Source organism: Pan paniscus, chromosome 17, assembly GCF_029289425.2.
Source record: "Pan paniscus chromosome 17, NHGRI_mPanPan1-v2.0_pri, whole genome shotgun sequence".
Taxonomy (NCBI): Eukaryota; Metazoa; Chordata; class Mammalia; order Primates; family Hominidae; genus Pan; species Pan paniscus.
The window spans coordinates 48,738,688-48,761,772 of NC_073266.2; the positions used below are offsets into that span (position 1 = coordinate 48,738,688).

Here is a 23,085-nt window from a genome sequence, read left to right on the forward strand (position 1 = left end):
TGTTAATACAAAGTTTATTAAAATACAAAAGAATACTTATAGTTTAAAGTAAAAAAATGGCATGAACCATATGATCACATCAATGTAACATAAATAATAAGCAACCATTCGGCATTATAATTAAGGACAAAAGAACATTTTTAAAAATATCAGCAGGCGTCATCCTTGGGTGCTGCTACCATGAATTTGGTTTCTGGTTTTGTTTTGCTTCTTTCTGTAATTCTATACTTTTCAAATTATATATAATATCCAACTATTGGTGATGTAAAGAAATAATCCAATAAATAGTATTACTATGGCTAATAATTAGTTATAATAATAATATAAAAATTTAATTGATTTTTAAAACCGAGTCAAAAACAAGGGATGATTTGCAAGTTAGGAGAAATTATGGGAATAAAGACACTGAAATAAATGTTAATGTAAAAAATAATTCTGTATTGTCCAACCATTACTACACTAAATGTCTAAAATATTTCTTCCGTTTTGAACATTATTACAGATAATCTTCAAAGAACTTGCACTGGTACAATTAATATTAACATTCAAAGTTCTGATAAAGATGACAGGACTAACACAGAGTCGAACACTGAAATTACTACCAATACTGGCAGACAAGAAAGTACTTCTTCCACTAACTATGATACCAGCACAATTTCTACTGTCTCTAGCCAAGTATTTACTCCTGCACCCGGAAACGGAGTCCGTGAATTATCAGACAATGTACATTTTGGTCCTGCTGGCATTGGACTCCTTATCATGGGATTCTTGGTCTTAGGATGTAAGTACTTAAGCAATCCTATGTATATGTGTCCCCCAAAAAATGCTGGGGGAGGAGTTAAGTTTTCTGATTCTTTGATAAAACGTATTTTACAAATTCTCATTTTGTGCAATTATAAAGAAACTTCTATGTTTGGCACTGGGTTTATAAGATGAAAAAATTAAACTTTTTGACCCCTTATAAGACTGTGGAGGATAAAAATTTATTTGCAATAAGTCTCAATGTAATGGGAAAGTGCCATAACAAGCAAGCTCAAATTGCTATTTCAGTGAAGAAGACAATCAGAAAAGGCTACAGAGGGCCGGGTGTGGTGGCTCATGCCTGTAATGCCAGAACTTTGAGAGGCCAAGTCTGGCAGATCACTTGAGGTCAGAAGTTCAAGACCAGCCTGGCCAATATGGTGAAACCCACATCTCTACTAAAAATACAAAAATGATCCGGGCATGGTGGTAGGTGCCTCTAATCCCAGCTACTAAAGAGGCTGAGGCAGGAGAATTGCTTGAACCCAGGAGGCGGGGGTTCAGTCTCAAAAAAAAAAAAAAAGAAAGAAAAAAAAGGCTACAGAGAAAGAGTAAACTCTGAGTTGCATTTTAAAAGATGAATGAGAATTAGTCTGATGGACAAGAGAAAGGGAACACAATACAAGGGGAAAAAAATCTATGTGCAAAAACCCAAAAGAATGAGAGTGCAAGGTACTGCAATGAAGAACTCCAATGTGCAAAAAATAAAAGACGTGCGTGACAGCATGGTGAAAGTTTAGACTAAAAGATAGGCAGGGGCCAGGTCTCAAAGAGATTTTATTTATGCTAACACTTCATCGTATTAATTAAAGGAGAGTCAAATAGACCAAGGGTTAAACTCTGGTTTCTAAGCCTAATTGTCTGAGTCTTCCTAAGGTCACCTACCCTTTCTGAGCCTTGCTTTTTTCATGTATGAAATAATACTTACCTTAAAACAATGCTTTGATGATGAAAAAGAAGTACCACACATGAAGCATTTAGCATGTTCTATGGCCACTAGGGTAGCACTAGTCAGGGGTCTAGCTATAAAGGTAGAATCCAGTGGATTCTCCAGGTGGCTGTTAACATTACCTCGAATGATGATAGAAATTAGAGCAAGATAAACCTCATGGCACAGTCTTTGAGAAATGAGAACAGGAGCTCTAAAGTAAGTAGGTTGTAGTCTGCACATTACAATTAAGTTAATGCAAACATTGTCATTTTCAAATGTGGAATCATAAAATCTTAATGTCAGAAGGTACCTCAGATATTTAAATCAAATGCTCACACAAAATGTGAAGTCAGAGCACTTGCGTATAAAATATTTTTTCTACTTTCATTTTTCTTGGCACGTGAACAGTGACAGATATGTTTTGCTATATTTATTTGTGAACTGGGTTTTCTCTGATTTTAAATAACTCATGTTTTTGAAGTTTTCATCAACATTGGGCTCATCTGAACAACGAGTCTGGCCATGGTGATAACACAGCTTAGAGCTGGAGTTCTTTTTCCAAAATTTAAAACATACTTCCAAAAAATGAAATGTTTACATTAACAAATAAGAGTTTATTCTTACTGGCTCATAATTAATTGAAGTAATAACCAGGAAAAGTTCTATGAAACAGAGAAAAGGGAAAGAGAGAAAGAAAAAAGCATTCTCATCAAAATGAACCAAGACAAGAAAAAGGCAAAAATGCTAGTGAAGTTGCAGAATATAACATAAAATACATATGAAAAGAGTTCATTCTCTCTGTTATTCATATTTATTACCAACTAACATTTTTAATGTTTAAATTTAATTTAAACATTAAGTATTAATGTTTAATAAAGTATTAAACATTAAGTATTAATGTTTAATAAAGTATTAAACATTAAGTATTAATGTTTAATAAAGTATTAAACATTAAATGTTTAATTTAAATTTAAAATGTTTAAATTTAATACTTCATAAGAGTAACTTAATTACCCAAGTGCTCATTATCACTACTGTAAATAATACCTAACTTTCATGTTGAGTTTTGTTTGTTTGTTTGTTTTCTGGGTTTTTTTTGTTCTTTTTTTTTGTTTTGTTTTTTTGGTTTTTTTGAGATGGAGTCTCACTCTGTCACCCAGGCTGGAGTACAGTGGTGCAATCTCGTCTCACTGTAACCTTTGCCTCCCAGGTTCAAGCGATTCTCCTGCCTCAGCCTCCTGAGTAGCTGGGACTACCCATGTGCACCACCACACCCGGCTAATTTTTGTATTTTTAGTAAAGATGGGGTTTCACCATATTGGCCAGGATGATCTCGATCTCCTGACCTCGTGATCCACCCGCTTTGGCCTCTCAAAGTGCTGGAATTACAGGCGTGAGCCACCGCGCCCGTCCTGAGTTGTTTTTTTATATTGCGGACTACCTCTGGGTACTGTAGTAAATAAAAGATTTATAAATTATATATGGGCCTTAGTCATCACTACCTGTAGACCCAAAGTTTCCTCTAGTAGATTTTCAGAAAACCAATACATGGGCTTCTTTTCCTCTTTTTTTCTTTTTTCTTCTCTCCCTCTCTCCCTTATGTCTATCCTTACTACCTTCCTTCTTCCCTAATTTACTTCCTTCTTTTTTCCTTTCCTCCTTCTTCACAATTTTAATTTACACATTCTTTCTTTCATCCATTTATTCAAAACCATTTACCAAGATTAGATTATATAAGAGTCTGATAATAAACAGATAAATAAGAAAACTCCACTTAACAGCAAAAGACAGTGCTAAGCAGTGTGATGTTTTCTATTTGTATAAGAGTTATTGAAAGAAAAGACACTTGCATGGGGGAAATAGCCTCACAGAGAATTGTTGGAAGCATGAATAAGATTTTACTGTTGAAATAAAGGCAAGCATATGTTAAAGGAAGACAATAAAGACATGGAGGAGAGAACACAAAGGATCAAATATATTGCCTGACCTTTTCATCTTTCCTTGTTCTCTCCTTTAATATTTTCCTAAATAATGACATGGAAAGATTAATCAGTTTTAATAATGTAATACTATCTGTAATTTTTTTTTTTTTGAGAGAGGGTCTCACTCTGTCACTCAGGCTGGAGTGCAGTGGCACAACCACCGCCCACCTCCCTGGTTGAGCAGCCTCAACCTCCCTGGCTCAAGCCATCCTCCCACCTCAGCCTCCAGAGTAGCTAAGACTGCAGACAAAAGCCCCCATACACGCCTAATTTTTTTATTTTTTGGTAGAGATGGGGTTTCACCATGTTGCTCAGGCTTGTCTCAAGCTCCTGGGCTCTAGTGATCCACCCACTTCCGCCTCCCAAAGTGCTGGAATTACAGGTGTGAGCCACCATGCCAGGCCCACTATTTGTAATTTTTAATACTATAAAATAAACTAAAATTGACTGCAGTCTAATATACAGAAGCTCCCATTTACTTTGGGGTCTGACCATCATTCAGCTTGTATTCTGAAACTTTCATAATTTTAGAACCTACCAGAATTATATTACGAATTCAAATTTAACCATAAAAAATCAGGTTGTTTTGTTTTTTATTTGCACCCAGTGCTAACTCTAGTATTACTATCCCTCCACCACCAGTGGTCCCATTTTTGATGATCTGTTGTGATTGTGGAGGTGCTCCTCGTAGTGCAGCTGGCTTTGAGCCTGTTCCCGAATGTTCAGATGGAGCAATTCATTCATGGGCAGTAGAAGGACCACAGCCTGAACCCAGGGTAAGTGCCACATTCTAAGAAATAGCCGTTGGTAGTCACTGAAATTCAGTCTTCACACATGAACCAAGATGGCCGCCATCACTCACAGTCTATGCTGTTTTTTGTGCTGAGAAAGCTAATGGAGAAAATGAAGAGGAATCAGAAACACAACAAAATTAGATGGAAGTAACTAGGGAAGATTTTCTAAGTGAAGTTCAAATTTTAAATGGATTTCAGAATTTCCTAAATAGTATTTTTTTTTAAGGAAATCTGAGGTAATTTAAGAATAAACCAAATGTATGACTGCAGAAAGATTATAGTCATTGGTCACTACAAATGGAAATGTTGTTTCTTGTCTTTTAGGATATAACCACTGTCATACCACAAATACCACCTGATAACGCAAATATAATTGAATGCATTGACAACTCAGGTAAGAAAAAAGAATTTGTTTAACAACTCAAATGCTTAAGTAGGAAGTCTATTTTCTCTCTTTGATTATTGTTTTTTAATTATCTTATTTTTCTTCAAAAGTGTTTATATCATTCTTTTTTAAATGACTAATTTATAAATTAAATGGCAAGGAAAAACCTATGGTAATTATTATTGTTTTATGCTGCATTTTAAAAATTTTCCTCAACCATCAAAGAGTACTTAGAAGATGTCCAAATTAGGATCTCTGCATATGCAGAAGTACTGAATTGTAACCATGAGTAAGTTTTAGTCAAGATTTTTAATTTAATAGAGCAAATTTCATTAACATACATACACACACATATTTCATACACATATATACACTAATTAAAATTAAAGTACAACCCAACTAAAATAGACCCGTGCTCATTTATTGAGGCTAAAATCTTTATACACAATTAATTTAAGGATTCAAAATTGCTTTGACTTTAGCTGCTTATTATAACAAAGAAAAAAACTGCATCCATTTTCAGTATCATCACAAATATTACCTAAAAAATATTTGTCCAATTTCTTTAATTGAAAGCAAGTGGATGAAACACTATCAAAATCTTTCTAAGCTCTCAACTGAGATTGTGTGCACATGGTGGAGTTTCTTCCAGCACGTGGGTAAGACTGTATAAATACAACTTGCCTTAAAACAGGAATCTAGACCAGTTCACAGGCAGAACCCAGGGAACAATTAGAATTTCACAGTAAGTGGATAACTACCATTATAATAAAAGAACAATTAAAATAACATCTCATATCTGTGAAAATAGTTGTATCACATTACTTTTCTCAAGGTAAATAAATACTATTGGTTAGCTTATTTTTCTCATAGTCTTTTTAAACAGTAACCATTGTTTTCTACTTTAAACTAACAGGCATAGAAATGTGTATAACTTGTAGAACTGGACCTTATTCAAAGAACTGGACACAGTAGTCTTTAAATCTATTTCTCCACCTGATTTGTCCATTTTCATTAATAACCCCAATGTCTTCTCACCTCAAAAGCAGAATCTCATTGTTGACTCGTCGTATTCACTGACACCAAATCAGTTCTCAAGACTTTTATCAAATCCTCAAATCCATCAGTATTTATTTACACATTTGTTCCCATTAAATCTACAAACTTTTGCACAAATTTTGAACAAAGCACCATAAGAGGCACCAAGGAAAACTGAAGCATGAAAAACAGACTGTTCCCAAACTCAAGATCCTTCACATACTAAAGCCAGTGGATACATATCCCACTGACAACTTTCTTCATTCCACAGCAGTTCCACGGTCCCGGCCATCATTTTATCTCACCTACCTCAAATATTTCTTTTTTTTTTAATTTAAAAAAGATGAAACACTTGACCAATTTGCGTATCATCCTGTGCAGGGGCAATCCTAATGTTCTCTATATAGTTCTAATGTTAGTATATGTGCTACTGAAGCGAGTACCTACCTCAAATACAGTAACAGGCTTCCACTTACTCCTCACATCCAAGTGCAAACCCAAGATTCTTCATGAAAACCTTTCTCCTCACATAGCCATGGCCTCCTCTCTGAAAGCCAGTGGTTCTCATGTCTTTTTCTGGATGTCCTGTGCTTCTAGTTATACATTGGGGCATTCTTACACTGTTTTTTTAACTTTCAGAATTTGAGTATTTTTTCTCCAATTTCCTACAGGTTGAAATCAAATGCTTTAGGACATAGATTTTTTTTAAGTCCTCTGCAGCCTTCACTTCCAGCAGAGAATATAGTAATCTCTCAACAGATAATTATCAAATTAACAAATTAATAATATTATTTTGAGTTCAATATTGTATTTATATCTCCTTTCTTTATGTATTATCTTTTTATTTCTTTGTTCACAAATGCATACTTAAATGAAAAAATCATATATTATAAGGCAAGTTGTTACTTTTTAGTTTATGATAGACTAAAGAAAATAAATTTAATTTGATCAACACTTTTAGGAGTTTATACAAATGAGTATGGTGGCAGAGAAATGCAAGATCTGGGAGGAGGAGAGAGAATGACAGGATTTGAACTAACAGAGGGAGTTAAAACTTCAGGAATGCCTGAGATATGTCAAGAATACTCTGGAACATTAAGAAGAAATTCTATGAGGGAATGTAGAGAAGGAGGTCTGAATATGAATTTCATGGAAAGCTACTTCTGTCAGGTAAGTTTCCTAGCCACATGCCTTTCTCGCCATCCATGCGCCTGCTGCTCTTCACCAAACTTCCACTAATTCCTAAAGGGGCTTTGGCAGGAGTCTCCTAACTAGATTCTCAGCCTTTAGTTTTTGTGCCCAACAATCCATGCTGTTAATGAATTATATATCTAAAGCTCTGACCTGAGCACCTTACTCCCCAACGTAAGAACAGCCAATGGCTCCCAGCTCTCTTTTGTTCATGGCATGCAATCCAAAGTCCTTAACATGTTAACTAAGATTGTTCACAAAATGAACCCTCCCTCTCGTCTCCAATTACTCCTTGCCATCAACTCCACTTGCTGAGCACCTTTGCCACACACCTTTCACCTCCATGTGTTTGCTTATCCTGTGCCCCTCCTGGAATGCTTGCATCCCACTATGTCTCTCACAAACTCCTACCCATCCTTCAAGACCCAGTCCAAATATCACTCTCCCTCCGAAGTTTTTACAGTTTACCCTCTCATCCAAAATAGGATTAATGTTTTCTCATCTGTATTTCTGCAGTACTTTGTTTACACATTTATAGAACCTATCATTGCTAAAATCTGTCAGTTTATATGTCTACCACCACTTTTAGTGTCTCATCCATATATTCTCTACATTATATTGCCAGTACGTAGCTCAGTTCTAGACATAGAGGAAATAGTTAATGAGAGTGGGGTCAAGAGCCATAGTCTACTTCCAAAACATTGTAAGAACGAGCTGTAGCTGGTGGGAAGAGCATGAAGCCTGGAGAAGCAGCTGCAGGAGAATTTAACTTTGCCATTCCCAGGAAGAGATGCAATTGTCCATGGTTACACACCATGTGATACCCAATCTTCAGGAAGTTCCTGCCCCTGATATCGACTAGAAAAACATTTCTGTCCTTCTACATTCTGGCCTAAAGTGGTTTCATTAACTAACCTAGTGGAAGGTTTAAATAGTGGCTGATATTTTTAAACAAAATATTGGTAAAAGCATTCAAATAGCAATAGATAGTAATGAGGCTTGTTGAAAACCATAGGAATACTTATTCATATATACAACAAAATATTTTGTTATATTTTAATAACATAGAAATATCTTCCTTCCAATCTCTGATCAAATATCACTTTATCAGAGACCCCTTCCTTGATTACCCTATCTAAAAGAACAACACCCATCACTTTCTTTTTCTTTACCCTGCATCTGCCACCTCCTGACCATATGCTTCTGTGTTGTCTGTCTCACTCAACCAAAATGTAAGCTCTGTGAGAGAACAGCTGTATCTGGTATTGTTCATTATGCATAGCTAAGTTCCAAACACAGAGGATCTGGCAAATTGCAAAGGCTCAATCATTTTTTTATATGAATGGCACAATGAGTTGGTTTCCTATAAGGTATTTCTGTTAACCTGAAAGTTTACAATCTACTATTATGAACAACAAAGATGAAACGAAAGTGTATATGTCTTTGGGCTTTTACTTTGAATTTAGAGAGATTATATTTTTTAAAAGTGTCTTTGATCACCTTTAATTTTGTAGAACAGACCCAGAGTCAAATTTTCCTGTTGCTGTGCTGAAAAAGTCATGTTGCAATAAACCTTCACAGAATCATCATATTCACTCCATCTGAAGGAAAGAAAACAAAATCCTGAGTGAACCCAACTCAACTATGAACTACCTTTTCCAGACCAAAAAAAAAACAACACATTTTTATGCCCTTCAAGTTCAGTATTTTTATATACTTCCCTCTAACTTTGTTATAAATAATTCATGTGATTTTTTTGTGTATGGTTTTATGTCCAAAGTACACAATTATAAATAAGTCCATCTAAGTAAATTTTTAAAATCATATTATTGGAATTATACTTAAAATGATTTCTAACCAAATTATTTCAAATAATTATAAAATGATTTTTAGAGCATCTCTAGTATGTTAGAATCTTGTTTTATTTCATTCCTCTTTGGAAATGCTCTGGAAGAAAAACTAATGATAAAGGCTGTTCTATTATTGTTAAATATGCATTCATAATTTCACTTTCTCTTTCTCCTATAAATTCAGAAAGCATATGCTTATGCAGATGAAGATGAAGGACGCCCATCTAATGACTGTTTGCTCATATATGACATCGAAGGTGTAGGTTCCCCTGCTGGCTCTGTGGGTTGTTGTAGCTTCATTGGAGAAGACCTGGATGACAGCTTCTTGGATACCCTGGGACCTAAATTTAAGAAGTTGGCAGACATCAGCCTAGGAAAAGAATCATATCCAGACCTTGATCCTTCTTGGCCACCGCAAAGCACTGAACCAGTTTGCCTTCCTCAGGAAACAGAGCCCATTGTTAGTGGACATCCACCAATCTCCCCACATTTCGGCACTACCACAGTAATTTCTGAGAGCACCTATCCCTCGGGACCTGGTGTACAGCATCCTAAGCCTATTCTCGATCCTCTGGGCTATGGTAATGTCACTGTGACCGAGTCTTACACCACTTCTGACACTCTGAAGCCCTCTGTGCACATTCACGATAACCGACCAGCATCAAACGTGGTGGTGACAGAGAGAGTGGTCGGCCCAATCTCTGGCGCTGATTTGCATGGAATGTTAGAGATGCCTGACTTGCGAGATGGGTCGAATGTTATAGTGACAGAAAGGGTAATAGCACCAAGCTCTAGTCTACCCACCTCTCTGACTATCCATCATCCTAGAGAGTCTTCAAATGTGGTAGTGACAGAAAGAGTAATCCAACCAACTTCCGGCATGATAGGTAGTCTGAGTATGCACCCCGAGTTAGCCAATGCCCACAATGTCATTGTGACAGAGAGGGTTGTTTCTGGTGCTGGCGTAACTGGAATTAGTGGCACCACTGGGATCAGCGGTGGCATAGGCAGCAGTGGCCTGGTTGGCACCAGCATGGGTGCTGGGGGCAGTGCCCTGAGTGGAGCTGGCATAAGTGGTGGTGGCATTGGCCTGAGCAGCTTGGGAGGGACAGCCAGCATTGGCCACATGAGGAGTTCCTCTGACCATCACTTTAACCAAACCATTGGGTCCGCCTCCCCTAGCACAGCTCGAAGTCGAATCACAAAGTATAGTACCGTGCAATATAGCAAGTAGTCAGGACCCCAGCTCACTTTTTCATAGTCATTGTGGTTTAGATCCAATTCCCACCACTAAAAAACTAACAATGTGATTTATAACGCACAACTTCGTGCTCAGGTCATCTAGGAGCAAGGTGAGAAATCACAATGAGAAAAATAAATGGAAACACCGCTGCTAGGGGAGAGCTCTCCTTAGCGTTCATAAACTTTTCTCTTATATTAGGACTAAGGAACTAAAACTTGAGGCAGAGTCTTCTTTGTGCCTGAGTGGCCTGTAGTCTATCTCCAGCATGTAACTGGCCTTACGACGGCAATTGGCATAATTCTCCTTGCTCTGTTTTGCTTTTCCATATAGCTCGAGCAAAATTCAAAAAGAACTAAATATGCAATATATGTTCATGTCTATGGGAAAAATCTAAAATGTGTGCCAGATGCCCTGTCGGTTTCACAGATAACATAAATAAAAATTCAACCACAGATTTACACAAGGGTTAACCATTTTTTTTAAGTTTGACTACATAGTCAAGTCCACAAGCCATCAAGCACTCCTACCTTAATTATTGCACTAGAGAAAATAAATTCCAAATTAGGAAGTGTTTCCTAGGAGGAAAATTCCATTAGAGAGTGGCAATAGGATGAGGTTTCTTCAGGGTAAACTAGCAATGCCTGAGCCTGAAACTTAATTTGGGGCCTCAGTTAAATCTCCTGTGGAGTCAAGGATTCTTCTGATTCTAGTTTGTGTTTAGTGATAGATGTAGTCTTGACGAATATTGCTTACTGGTGAGGTTGAGGAATATCACACTCGTCTTTCCCTTTACCACTGTGGTTTTGACTTAAGAAAGCAAAACTCACTAAGTTTACTTCTCGAATTGAAGCAAGTGAGGCCTGACATGGTTGTCATCACTAGTGGCAAATGACCTTCCAAGTAAGCAGATGGGAACTGAATTGTGTTTTCAGGTTTTGTTTTTAGTACGTGATATTCATTCATATCCAGCTCTTTATTACATAGCTCTGAAGTTAAAATCATTTACATAGGCCGAGCTGCGGACAAAAAAAAAAAGCAGCAGCAGCTTGTAGTATGCTTAAGCTTTGGGGAATTTTTTTGTAAGGGGATCTAAAAAAATGTTTTTAGAACATGTAAAATGTTTAATGGTGAAAGTTGGAAAAGAATTCTTCTGTAAAGTAATACCATGCTAATTATTCGCTTTTAGTAAGTAAAGTAGTGGTTGCTTTAGCAAACCTCTGCTGCCATTTTGCAGGAATCAACCAGGAACCTTTAGCAGAATTGACAATATGGTGTTGATAAGAATGAAATAATAATAGAAACCTATTCTGCTAGTTTATCTCACCCCCTAATTTTTCTCACTAGCATAAATTTTAAATTCCTGATTTGATTTGTCAATAAGATCTTGGCTTATATATGCTGATTTATAGGTAGTGTCCAAATTATATAGTATAACATATTTTTCTAGCTTCAAAATTTAGTAATGTCCTATTTATGATATACCATTTCTGTGTGTTTGCTATGTAGTATTACCCAATTAAAAATCTCTAAAAAGAATTAAAGCATTCTAAGAAAAAGGTAAATTTACTATTGCATGGTACAGAAATTTTTTTTCTTTCTTAAATACAATGTTACTATAAGCTCACTAAAATGAAACTCTATATGACAAAATAAAATTAGAAAAAAATTTACCCTGGAGTTGTGAATTATATACAACTTTTAAAGAATTTACCCCAATTACTCAAATTTCCCAGGAAATTACAAAGCCAAAGAATATTCGACTTCCTCCACTGGTCAAAAGGGGATAGGAGTGAATTATTTAACCTAGAGCTATTTTGCTCTGTAACAACAGATAAGGCTAATATTTTAAAAGCCACAGTATACATCTTCTTTTAACTCTGTAGAATATGTAAAATTTTGATAGTCTGTAGTATGCTAAATGCAGAAGTATAAATAAAGTTATTCGAAGGGAGTCTTTTCTTTTTCTGCCACTTAGGGGGCCACATTAAGGATGGGTAATCTTTCCAGGAATAAAGTCAAAAGGTATTTATTAAAACATACTTGAGTATGCCTGGGTCCAGGAGTTTTAAGGAATAGAAATAAGTATTAATGAATTAATTAAGTAATTTATTAAAGGGAATGGTAGCTGACCACAGGAAACTTGCTTACTGTTTTGATATGAAATATCATCACAAGCTTTTCTTAAGACATCTGATATCTTCCAGAGATATTTTTTAGGTTGTCTTGCAAACAACAAAATCACTGTCTTTAATAACTGTTGCTGTCAAAATCCATTGGTTGTTAAGATCCCCCCAATTTAGTTACATCTGAACTCCTAAACACTGTTAAACGATGGGAAAAACAAGAAAAAACATGGCCATATGAGTCATCGAGTCATCTGTCTTTCTAGGAAGATACTTTCTAACCAAACTTTTCTTCCAGGATTGCACATTGATGGGAAAAACAAGAAAAACTGAAGTATTAGTCACCTATCTTTCTGGGAAGATACTTTCCAACTAATTTTTTCTTCCAGGATTGCACATTGATTTTCCATTTAGTCCTAAATTTTAAAATTCCCTTTTCAAGACATCAACGATTTTAGTCGTTATTTAAAGGCATGTCATTTTTCAATGAAGAAGTTTTGGGCAGAACTTCATTCTTCTTCTTAGATGTTTACTCTAGATCATACACATCATGTCATAGACCAAGAAGAGATATGGAAATCATTTTATAAGTGAATACTATAATTAGGATTCAAGCTGAGTTTCAGATCAACTTGCTCTTAACAAAAGGAAAAAGAAATAGTAATTTAATACTATGTATGTATGGTTTGAAAACAAACCATAATGTTTATAAAATATCTATCTGACTGTCTAAAGAGGTAATCTTTAGGGGCAAAAATCAGTGTATTATAAATACTTTACCATTTAATATCAACCAAAATACCATCTCAAGCTAATTTTGACACTGAATTACAGATATATCTGCTACATATTATTTACTTCTAAGCACATTGCCTGATGTAATTGCATTTGCACTGAAAAATTAAAAGAAAAAGTACATATTTAGGGTTATTTATATATCTTCATCTAGACATCTGTTCTACATTTGTGTATAAAGTTTTTAGCATCATAATTTTTATTCAAGAAAATGTTCTGACAAAATTTTAATTATATGTCTTCAAAAATTACATTTTTTACTCTAGTAAGTAGATGTTTTTAGTTATCTGGCAATTTATTTCTGAATTTATACCAATGTTTGATTGTCATGGTACAAAATATATGACACCCTTTGACTTTTGCTGGAGTTGAAAGGCGTTATAATCTTTAGCATAAATGGCCATGACTATTTTGGAAAGACATTTAAGACCCAAAGCAAACTTTTAAAAGCATTTGCCACATTTTCCCATGCCTATTTCATAAATTCCAACTTTTTTTTACAATTTCTGGATTTTTAACACCCATTTCACATTGCACTAGGATACAGCAGTCCACAGTAGAGTGCTACTCTCCTTGAAATCAAATCTGTCTTCCACTTCCAGATTATTCAATTTATGTTAGGACAAATCTTGACTAGATCAACCTATTATCCATCAGATAATTTTAAAACAGTGTGTAATCTTGTTTGTCTACATTCTCTCCCCAGTTTAGCTGTATTTGAATTACTAAATGCTTTATCGTCAAACTGTACCTAGTCTAACTTATTTTTCTTTTGCTGTCATTTTACAAGCATTTTAAAATTCTAATATTCATCTCTGGTGGTGTTTAACACAAGGTTGTCTTATTCAAGTTTCAATATAAAAGTTTTTGGATTATTTGGGTGCTAGTTTCTTGCTTGGTTGTCTGTTGGTTTTTTTAAGTTGATTTGTAATTTCCAAAGAGTTATGCATACAGCAATAAAATTATTAATATGCCTCCCTTATCTTTTCTGAATTGTAAGCAAGGGGGAGGTTTTAGACTGTAAAACCAAAGTTATCAAATCTAGTTATTATCATCCTGTATTGGAGGAGATACAATTCTTTTATTTTCACAATGTTAAAATATGTTTTCATTCTCCATTTCCTAGCTATCTTTTTTTAATGTGTACTGAGGAACCTACTCTCTGGACCACTAATTATAGATGTTAGAGCCTAGCCTTGACCAGGTGGTTAGCCCCACAAATGAACAGATGATAAAAAGCTGCATTTTTAGTTCTTATTTAATACTTGTAGCATCTTTATACTTTTACCTTTCTTTCTTTCATACTCTGCATTTTTATTTTTGCCTACACCAGCATTTTATTTCTTTTAAAATGACTTTTCTTCTTTTTTGCCCTTTAAATCATACCCTTTCATCTTTACTGGGATGCATCTCCTTTTGTTCTCCAATGCCACTTCCAGACTATTATCAACTTCATCTTGCACAAAATCTTACCTCTTTCAGACTTGTATGATCCTTTCCCTCTCTTCTCTTCTTCATAATGTTTCTACTTTTAATGAAGGCTCCAATATCCTGGCCTAAAGTCTTTTGTGACTTTCTTAACTTCTGAGAGTGTTCATAGTAACTTAAACATCCCCGTGGATGAATCACCCAAGGCCCAGATTCTCATTTCTAGACCTCCATTTCCCCCCTCCACTCAGCTGTCATTTCTTGTCATAACCTGGCATATTGGTACCTGGAATGCCTCAGTTTCTGTCTCTACAGCCTCTGACCATTTCCTTCTCATCCTTCCAGCTCATGGGCTCATGTTGTTGTCATTCCTCCATTTCATCAAAGCTTCAATGTGTTGACTCCCACCACTTTCTCACTGTCAGCTTCAACTCTCTGTCTAATCTAGCTTCATGAGTCCAACTAGAGTCACCTCTTTGTGAATGCCTTCAACCTACTTGCCCTGCTCTCTCTCTCTCACCCCAGACCTTTTGCCCTCCATCTCTGTCTGCACACAAACAGCCAAACAAATTATCCAAGTGAGCTGACTTTTTAAATATTAATCACTCAGTCTCAAATCTCAGCATAACATCAGATACTTCCCTGAAATTCTATCTGCTTCTCTTAGAGATGTCCCATCTCATCATACTAGATTGCTACTCTGCATCTTCTCTGTCCTCAAACCTCCCACACCCCCTCTTCCCTTCTCATTCTTTGTTGATGATCTAATCCTGTTGTTCATTGAGAAATCAAAAGTCATCCATTTCAAATGCATTCAACTTCCTCTGCGAAACCTCCATATCCACCTGTACTTGCACCCATCTTCTCCTCCCTCCCATGGGCTTATTCCATGCATTTGTGGCCTACTCATACAAAAACACAGTCCTCCATTTCTGCTCAAATCAAGGACTTTTCTCCTTCCCTAATAGTCTCTTTCCTATTCTTTTTCCTCTCTCTCTCTCTTTGTTTCCTCTCCTTCTCTCTCTCTTCTCTCTTTTTATCTTCTCTCTCTCTTTCCTCTCTCTTTCTCCTGTCTTTTTTCTCTCTCCACTCTCATTTTATCTCCTCTCTCTCATTCTCTTCCTGTCTCCTCTACTATCTCTCTCTCCTCTCTTCCTTCCCTTTCCTTCCTCTCCCTAGAAAATTTTCATCTGCACCCCTCCTTGTAGCTAATGCCTCATTTGTTTGCTTGTTTCATCAAGCTTCTTGAGGTTCACGTACACATGCTGTCTTTTCTTTTCCATGTCCCATCAGACTTCAAAGTCCTCCCATCAGATTATCATAATGGTCCTTACCAAGCTTGTCTAAGATCTATGCATTGCAAGAACAAGGCCTACTTTTCTCTTTTCCCTCTTTCTTAACCTCTGGGAAAAATATCTAGAAAGTAACCCTTCTCTCTTCCTTGAAACACCCTTGTGTCTTAGCTTGTGTAACACCATTCTCTCCTGATATCCCTTGTATTTCATCAGCCAGTCTCGCTCATTCTATTTCCCTTGTTCCTCATTTATCCAATCCGAAGTTTGATCCCAAGCCCTCTTCTCTTAACATTTTACACTGACTCTGTGAGACCTCATCAATACCCCTTTTTAAATGTTCAAAATTAAACTTATAATTTTACCTCCAGAGTTTCCCCATTCCAATCATTATTACCCTGTCTACCCATTGCTCAAACCAGAAACTAAGTACTCCTTCATCTCATTCTTTCTCTCACTACCCAAATTTTATCCATTCGGAAGTTCTGTTTATTTTATAACCAAAATATATAGTAAGCCATTTAATAGTTTGTATTAGTCCATTATCACACTGCTATAAAGATACTACCTGAGACTGGGTAATTTTGAAAGGAAAGAGGTTTAATTGACTCACACTTCTGCATGGCTGGGGAGGCCTCAGGAAACTTACAATCATGCTGGAAGGCGAAGGGAAAGCAAGAACCTTCTTCACATGCCAGCAGGAGAGAGAAGCATAAGCAAGGGAAATGCCAGATGCTAATAAAACCATCAGATGTCATGAGAACTCACTCACTATCATGAGAACAGCATGGGGGAAACCACCCCCATGATCGAATCACTTCCCTCCCTTGACACATGGGGATTATAATCCAAGATGAGATTTGGGTGGGGACACAGAGCCAAACCATTTCATAGTTTTAATCCTTATCTGTCACCATCCTACGGGCAACTGCCTCCTAGGTAGTCTCTCTGCTTCCACATCAGCCTTCTTCAAATAATTTTCTATAGATGAACCTAGGTGACCTTTTAAAATATTAATTAGGTTGAGTCAACCCCCTATTTTAAAAATTTCAATGGATTTCCAGTGAATGTCCCAGAAAAGCCTGCAGGGAGCTGCCTGATGTAGCACTGGTCCACAATGGATGACAGTAATTTGCACTATGATTGTTGTAATGGAAAAGTTGAAAAGAAATGAATTAAGGAAATGTTTTGGCTTTTGCAAATGGTATTCACTCTGCATGAGCCCTCCTCACTTTTATATGGCAGCATCCTCTCCTCCTTCAGTAGCAATTTAAATACTATTTCCTCATATATTCTTTCCTTTGTCAATGTTTTCACGTATTCATTCATTTACTCTATGGATATTTATTGAATTCCAAATAGTTATACCAAGCAGTGGTGACATGACAGTGAAAGATAAAGTCCTTCTCCTTGTGGAGTTTATGATCAAGATAGAATGGACATGGGGGAAGTCTGACAATAAAGAACAAACAAGTAAATATATGATATGTTAGATGACAGTAAATGATCAAGGGAAAAATAAAGCAGGATAATTCAGGAAAGGGATTGCAGGGCATGAGGGATGCACTTTTATATAGGGTAATTGAGGCAGGGTTCTATTAGAAAGTAATATTTGAACAGAGATTTGAAGAACATTAAGGAGCAAGCCATGTGGCTATCTGGATACAGGACATTTCAGACAGAGGGATATTCATGGAAGAGCAAGATCTCTGTGTGTGGAGAGATTAAAAGAAGGAAAGCAGCAGGAGGTAGGATCCCAGAGGAAAGGGTTGAGATTGAGTTTGGCCTTGCAGGCCATTCTAACAGACTTATTCTGAATGTAATGGAGAGCTACTGGAGAGTTGGGGCTGAGGAGTGCTTTGTTGAGGTTTGGGATTGTTTGTTTGTTTTGAGATGGGCTCTTGATCTGTCATCCAGGCTGGAGTGCAGTAGCATGATCATGACTCACTGCAGCGCAACATCCTGAGCTCAAGAGATCCTTCCACCTCAGCCTCCAGAGTAACTGGGACTACAGGCATGAGCCACCATCTCCTCCTAATTTTTGTATTTTTGGTAGAGACACAGTTTTGTAATGTTGCCCAGGCTAGTTTCGAACTCCTGGGATCAAGCAATCCTCCTGCTTTGCCCTCCCAAATTGCTGAGATTATAGGCATGAGTCACTGTGCCCAGCCTAGATTTGTATTTTTAAAAGAACATTCTACCTACAGTGGTGACACTTTAGGAAGGAAGTCACAGAATCAAGAAGATATGTTAAAGAGCTACTGCAATAATCCAAGTGAGTGAGTGATACAACCATAGCAGGTAGCAAAACAAGTGAGAAAAACAAAACAAAAGCCCTGGACAGATCAATAAAGTACCATACAGGAAAAAAAAAAAAAAAGGAAAAATGTTCACTGAGCAACAGATTAAATTTAAATCTCACCATGAATTGCCTTGAAAAAACTCAAACATAGTAAGTACAAATGGAGAATGTTAGGTTGGTCAAAAAGTTTAGAAATGATGCCAGTTTCTAGTCATCTACTTGTCTATTGAGTTCATATAAGACAAATTCCGGCTGACCCTGAGAGACTTGCTTTTCCTAGTTTTATAAAGAAAGCTGAGCAACTTGGTATATCCCAGTCTGTGCCTGTTTCTCAGTCATATCTCTTCTTTCTTCAGCTCTTATATAAAACCTAGGAGGAAGAATTTCTGCCTCCAGAACTTTCTCAAAACTACTCAGAATATCAGGCTCTGATTCATACCAAAGTTTGTATCTGGTTGGACCCAGAATATAATTTGTCACATTTTTTCAAAGAAAAATGTTTTGATCCATTCAGTTTATTAACTGTCTGTCTCAAAGTATATGCCAGTTTCAGCTTAATAAATTATAGACGTGATTCTCAGCTTGTTTTGACCACTGCCTTATATTGGGCTCATCCAAATGCAAACTCTGAGACAGGATTAGAGAGCAATTTTGGAAGGAGGTAGAGGAACCACTGGTAGGTAACAGGGAGATGCAACATGCAAGGGAAATCTACCAATAAATTGTACCTATCAAGCCAATTAGAACCATGGGCAATAGAAGCTTAGTCCTCCTGGGGAAAACACTGGGAGCCAGTGTAGTACATGCCCTGCAGTTAAGCCATCGAAGAAATAAGGGAGATAGTGTATTTATACATACCAGCTGCCATCAGTTAATAACTAAGGGCCACTTCTTGAGACAGTTAATTCCCTGCATCTGCTGCAAAGGTGGGCAAAGTGGCTTTGGCATCGGTGAAGTGAAAAAATGCAGGAGCTGGCCCTTTGGGTGCGTGGGCACTGAAATGATAGGAGAAAAATACGGAGAAAGCTTTGTCAAGGTCTGTTACAGCTATTGGGATATTGCAGCACTCTGGTAATAGATGCCATGAGAAACCTCAGAATTTGCTGACATGACAGGCCTTTCTTGAACATTTCCCTGTAAATAAGAATGGGTCAGATGCTACCATATTGATAGATTAGGTAACAAAACCCAGTGGTGTGAAATAGAAAAGTCTTCAGGTCCCCCATGTCATTAACTTCTGCCTTCATGGTTTTGTATGATTTATGTTAATTAGATGCTTGCCCCCCATAGATGGTTACATATATAACCATTTTTCTATAATACATGACTTGGCTTTACCATTACAAAGTTAGGTATGGCCTGAATAATTGGTGGTTTTGTTTTTTTGTTTTTTTTTGAGATGAAGTCTTGCTCTGTGGCCCAGGCTGGAGTGCAGTGGTGCGATCTCTGCTCACTGCAAGCTCCGCCTCCTCGGTTCATGCCATTCTCCTGCCTCAGCCTCCCGAGTAGCTGGGACTACAGGCACCCACCACTACGCCCAGCTAATTTTTTTTTTTTTTTGTATTTTTTAGTAGAGACTGGGTTTCACCGTGTTAGCCAGTATGGTCTCAATCTCCTGACCTCGTGCTCCACCAGCCTCGGCCTCCCAAAGTGCCAGGATTACAGGCATGAGCCACCACGCCCTGCCAAATAATTGGTTTTAATATCTATTTACTGCCAGAAGGAAAGGCTGTGAGTTCATTAAAGTTATCATTTTTTTGTAAACATAACCCCAACATTTTAATAAGTTGTTACTAATAACATCATACCAATCTACCCAGTCTCTGAGAGATGTTCTTGCACCTAGCTTATTTTAAAAGGTGTAACAGGCCAGGTGCAGTGGCTCACACCTGTAATCCCAGCACTTTGGGAGGCTGAGGCAGGCAGATCACTTGAGGTTAGGAGTTCGAGACCAGCCTGGCTAACGTGGTGAAACCCCGTCGCTACTAAAAACACAAAAATTAGCCGGGTGTGGTGGCAGGCACCTGTAGTCCCAGCTACTTGGGAGGCTGAGGCAGGAGAATCACTTGAACCCAGGAAGCAGAGGTTGCAGTGATCTGAGATCACGCCATTGCACTCCAGCCTAGGCGATAAGGGCAAAACTCCGTCTAAAAAAAAAAAAAAAAAAAATGCACAACAAAAACATTATACTGCCATTAGTTGGGTATGCAAATAATTAAATAACAAATGTTGAATTAATGTGTGATGCACAGAGGTCAGCACAGCAACAAACAGAAACTTGTTGAGCACATGAATCAATGTAGTCCATTTATACTCACATGGTTCTAAAACCCGTCCTTGCATTGACAGTCTATAAAAGAACTGAGACCCTCAATTACTTCATATTGCTTATCAAATTCTCACCACTCCAAACAGAACTACTTTTTCCAAATTGCTCATTGTTGTGATGGCACCTCTTTAAACTGAATGACAATATGGCTATGTTTTGTGAGATTGTAACATGTGTCTTGGCCAATTGTCTTACATGCATTTTGGGAAAAGATTAGTTATGTAAAAGTTTAGACTTCAGTAGTTTTTAGTTAGAGCTGTAGGGTAAAGAAAAAATAGTTTGCTTTTTACCAAACATTTTTCAAATATTTGAAAAATAAAGTCCAAAAAAAAGGGATTCTAAAATTGGAACAAGAATATGTCTTTCTTCACATAAAAATAATCATAGTGGTAGTAGAAATGTACTCCTAGAACTCTGTGAGACTGATAAATAAAACAACATATAAAAGATCACCTGATAGATGAAATCAAACATACGGAAAGATTCTGAACCTGCTAAACTCAAGAACAAGTTTTGTTCTCTGGGAGAATAAATGTGATTTTTCTATCTCATGGAGAAAGAATATTTTATCAAATATTCCTACAGCTTAGGTGAAGGGTATGTCAAAATATCTACTCATCTTTGCTCTCTGTTCATGACCACTGAATAATTTTTGGACTGCTACCTTGATTGCTATGGCAAGCAGAGGGCATTCTTTGCAGAGAGCATATGAACTTCAAAGTTACTGCCCATGAAAAGAGCTATTACTCACTGCAAATTGGTAAATTAATATTTTGCCTTATACATCATCTTATATAAACTTGGCTACTGAGAATTCATCACCAAGAAAACTAATCTGATTTCAGTATAAAGACAAAAATAAACATGAGACTGGAAAACTGGAATATAAGCCTTGCAGTGGGGAAACTCAAGACAAGTGACATAATTAATAGGCTTCATTAGTAATGGAGCTCAGTCCTCCTTAGAAAAATCCTGGAAGCCTTCTGGCTGGTTTTCTTTAACCAACACCTTTATCAAAAGCCTAAAAGCCTTCCTTTTACAACATTATGGTTTGTGAAGTGAGGATAATGAATTCTATTTTTAAGATGAATAATATATTTAATAGTCATTAAAACCAAAATAAAAATTAAACATTAATATAATATAAAATTTTAAATGCAGGTAGACAATTATCACAAATTATGTGTTATAAAGCAGAGTAACAAACAAAAAAGAAAAATTTTATTTAATAACTATCACTAAAAATTAGATCTTAATATATAGAAAAAATCAAGTCAGAGCTATACCTCATACTATAGGTTTTAATGAACAAGTTAAAGATATAAACGCTAGAAATTCTGAAAGGCAGAACACACTCAAAGAGGATAAATTACATGCTATTTTGTTTACGTAAAACTATCTAATTGAATCTCCCAAAATTCACTAGGGAGGGAAATAGGTAATGAAATTGTAATTTAGAGCGCTAAATTAACTCGCTTACAGAAACAAACCAAGTTAACAGAAGTTTTGGAATTTGAAGCAGATCTAAATCTGTACGTGTCTCAATATGCCTCAGTGACATAGTACATTTACCTAAACTATAAATAGGGATATAATTATATAACTATTGACAAACTAGAACCATAATTAAGAATAAATAAGCTAAAAATATGTACATTTCAACTTCTACAAAATAAAAACTGACAAAGATGATAAAAATGAAGACATCAGAATGTGCAGTAAATGATATCAGAGTTAAGACATTCTTACTCCACTCAGCTCTATGAAACCAATAAATAATAAATAAGAAGAGAAAATAACCCATCTTCAAAAAGAACCTAAAAATGGCAATTAACCCTTCTGCCCCAAACAAACACATAACACAAAGAATGTCTACTAAATACAGTAAAATTTATATTCAAATTAGTAACATTTAGAACTAGTTAATTTTCCTTCAGATCTCTTTCAGAGTTGCTATTGCCTAAATGTTCGTGTCCTCTCAAAATTAATATGTTGGGTTCCTAATCCCCAAGGTGATGGTATTAGGAGGTGGGACCTTTGAGAGGTGATTAGCTCATGAAGGTGGAGCCCTCATGAATGTTATTAATGCCCATATAGAGTAAGCTTGCTGCATCACATTACCTGATTTTAAACTATACTATAAGGCTACAGCAACCAAAACAGCATGGTACTGGTACAGAAATAGATACATAGACCAATGGAACAGAATAGAGAACTCAGAAATAAAGCCACACACCTACAGCCATCTGCTCTTCAACAAAATTGATAAAAATAATCAAATGCGGAAAGGGTTTTCTATTCAATAAATGATGCTGGGATAGCTGGCTAGCCATATGCAGATGAATGAAACTGGACCCCTACCTTTCATCATATACAAAAATCAACTGAAGATGAATTAAAGACTTAAATGTCTTTAATTTATCACAGCACTTTAATCATCACAGCACTACTCACAATAGCAAAACATAGAATCAACCTAGGTGCCCATTAATGGTGGACTGGATAAACAAAATGAGGTACATATACACCATGAAATACTACACAGCCCTAAAAAAGAACGAAATTGTGTCCTTTGCCGCAATATGGATGCAGCTGGAGGCG

At 36.5% G+C, this 23,085-nt stretch overlaps 1 protein-coding gene and 1 non-coding gene across 2 annotated transcripts in view; one reads left to right on the plus strand and one right to left on the minus strand.

The window, feature by feature from the left end:
* The window catches only part of DSG1 (desmoglein 1), a 36,027-nt gene extending 20,975 nt beyond the window's left edge, over window positions 1-15,052 (plus strand). Inside the window, exons 11-15 of the mRNA XM_003830259.5 lie at window positions 503-781; window positions 4,357-4,490; window positions 4,833-4,902; window positions 6,893-7,101; window positions 9,157-15,052. Coding sequence (XP_003830307.2) covers window positions 503-781; window positions 4,357-4,490; window positions 4,833-4,902; window positions 6,893-7,101; window positions 9,157-10,206 — 1,742 coding nt within the window. The 3' untranslated portion in view covers window positions 10,207-15,052. The remainder of the gene's footprint in view (window positions 1-502; window positions 782-4,356; window positions 4,491-4,832; window positions 4,903-6,892; window positions 7,102-9,156) is intronic.
* LOC112437864 (U6 spliceosomal RNA) lies at window positions 6,269-6,374 on the minus strand. The gene has a single exon (XR_003026366.1). It is a non-coding gene; the product is annotated as a U6 spliceosomal RNA (small nuclear RNA).
* Window positions 15,053-23,085: the final 8,033 nt, after the last annotated feature.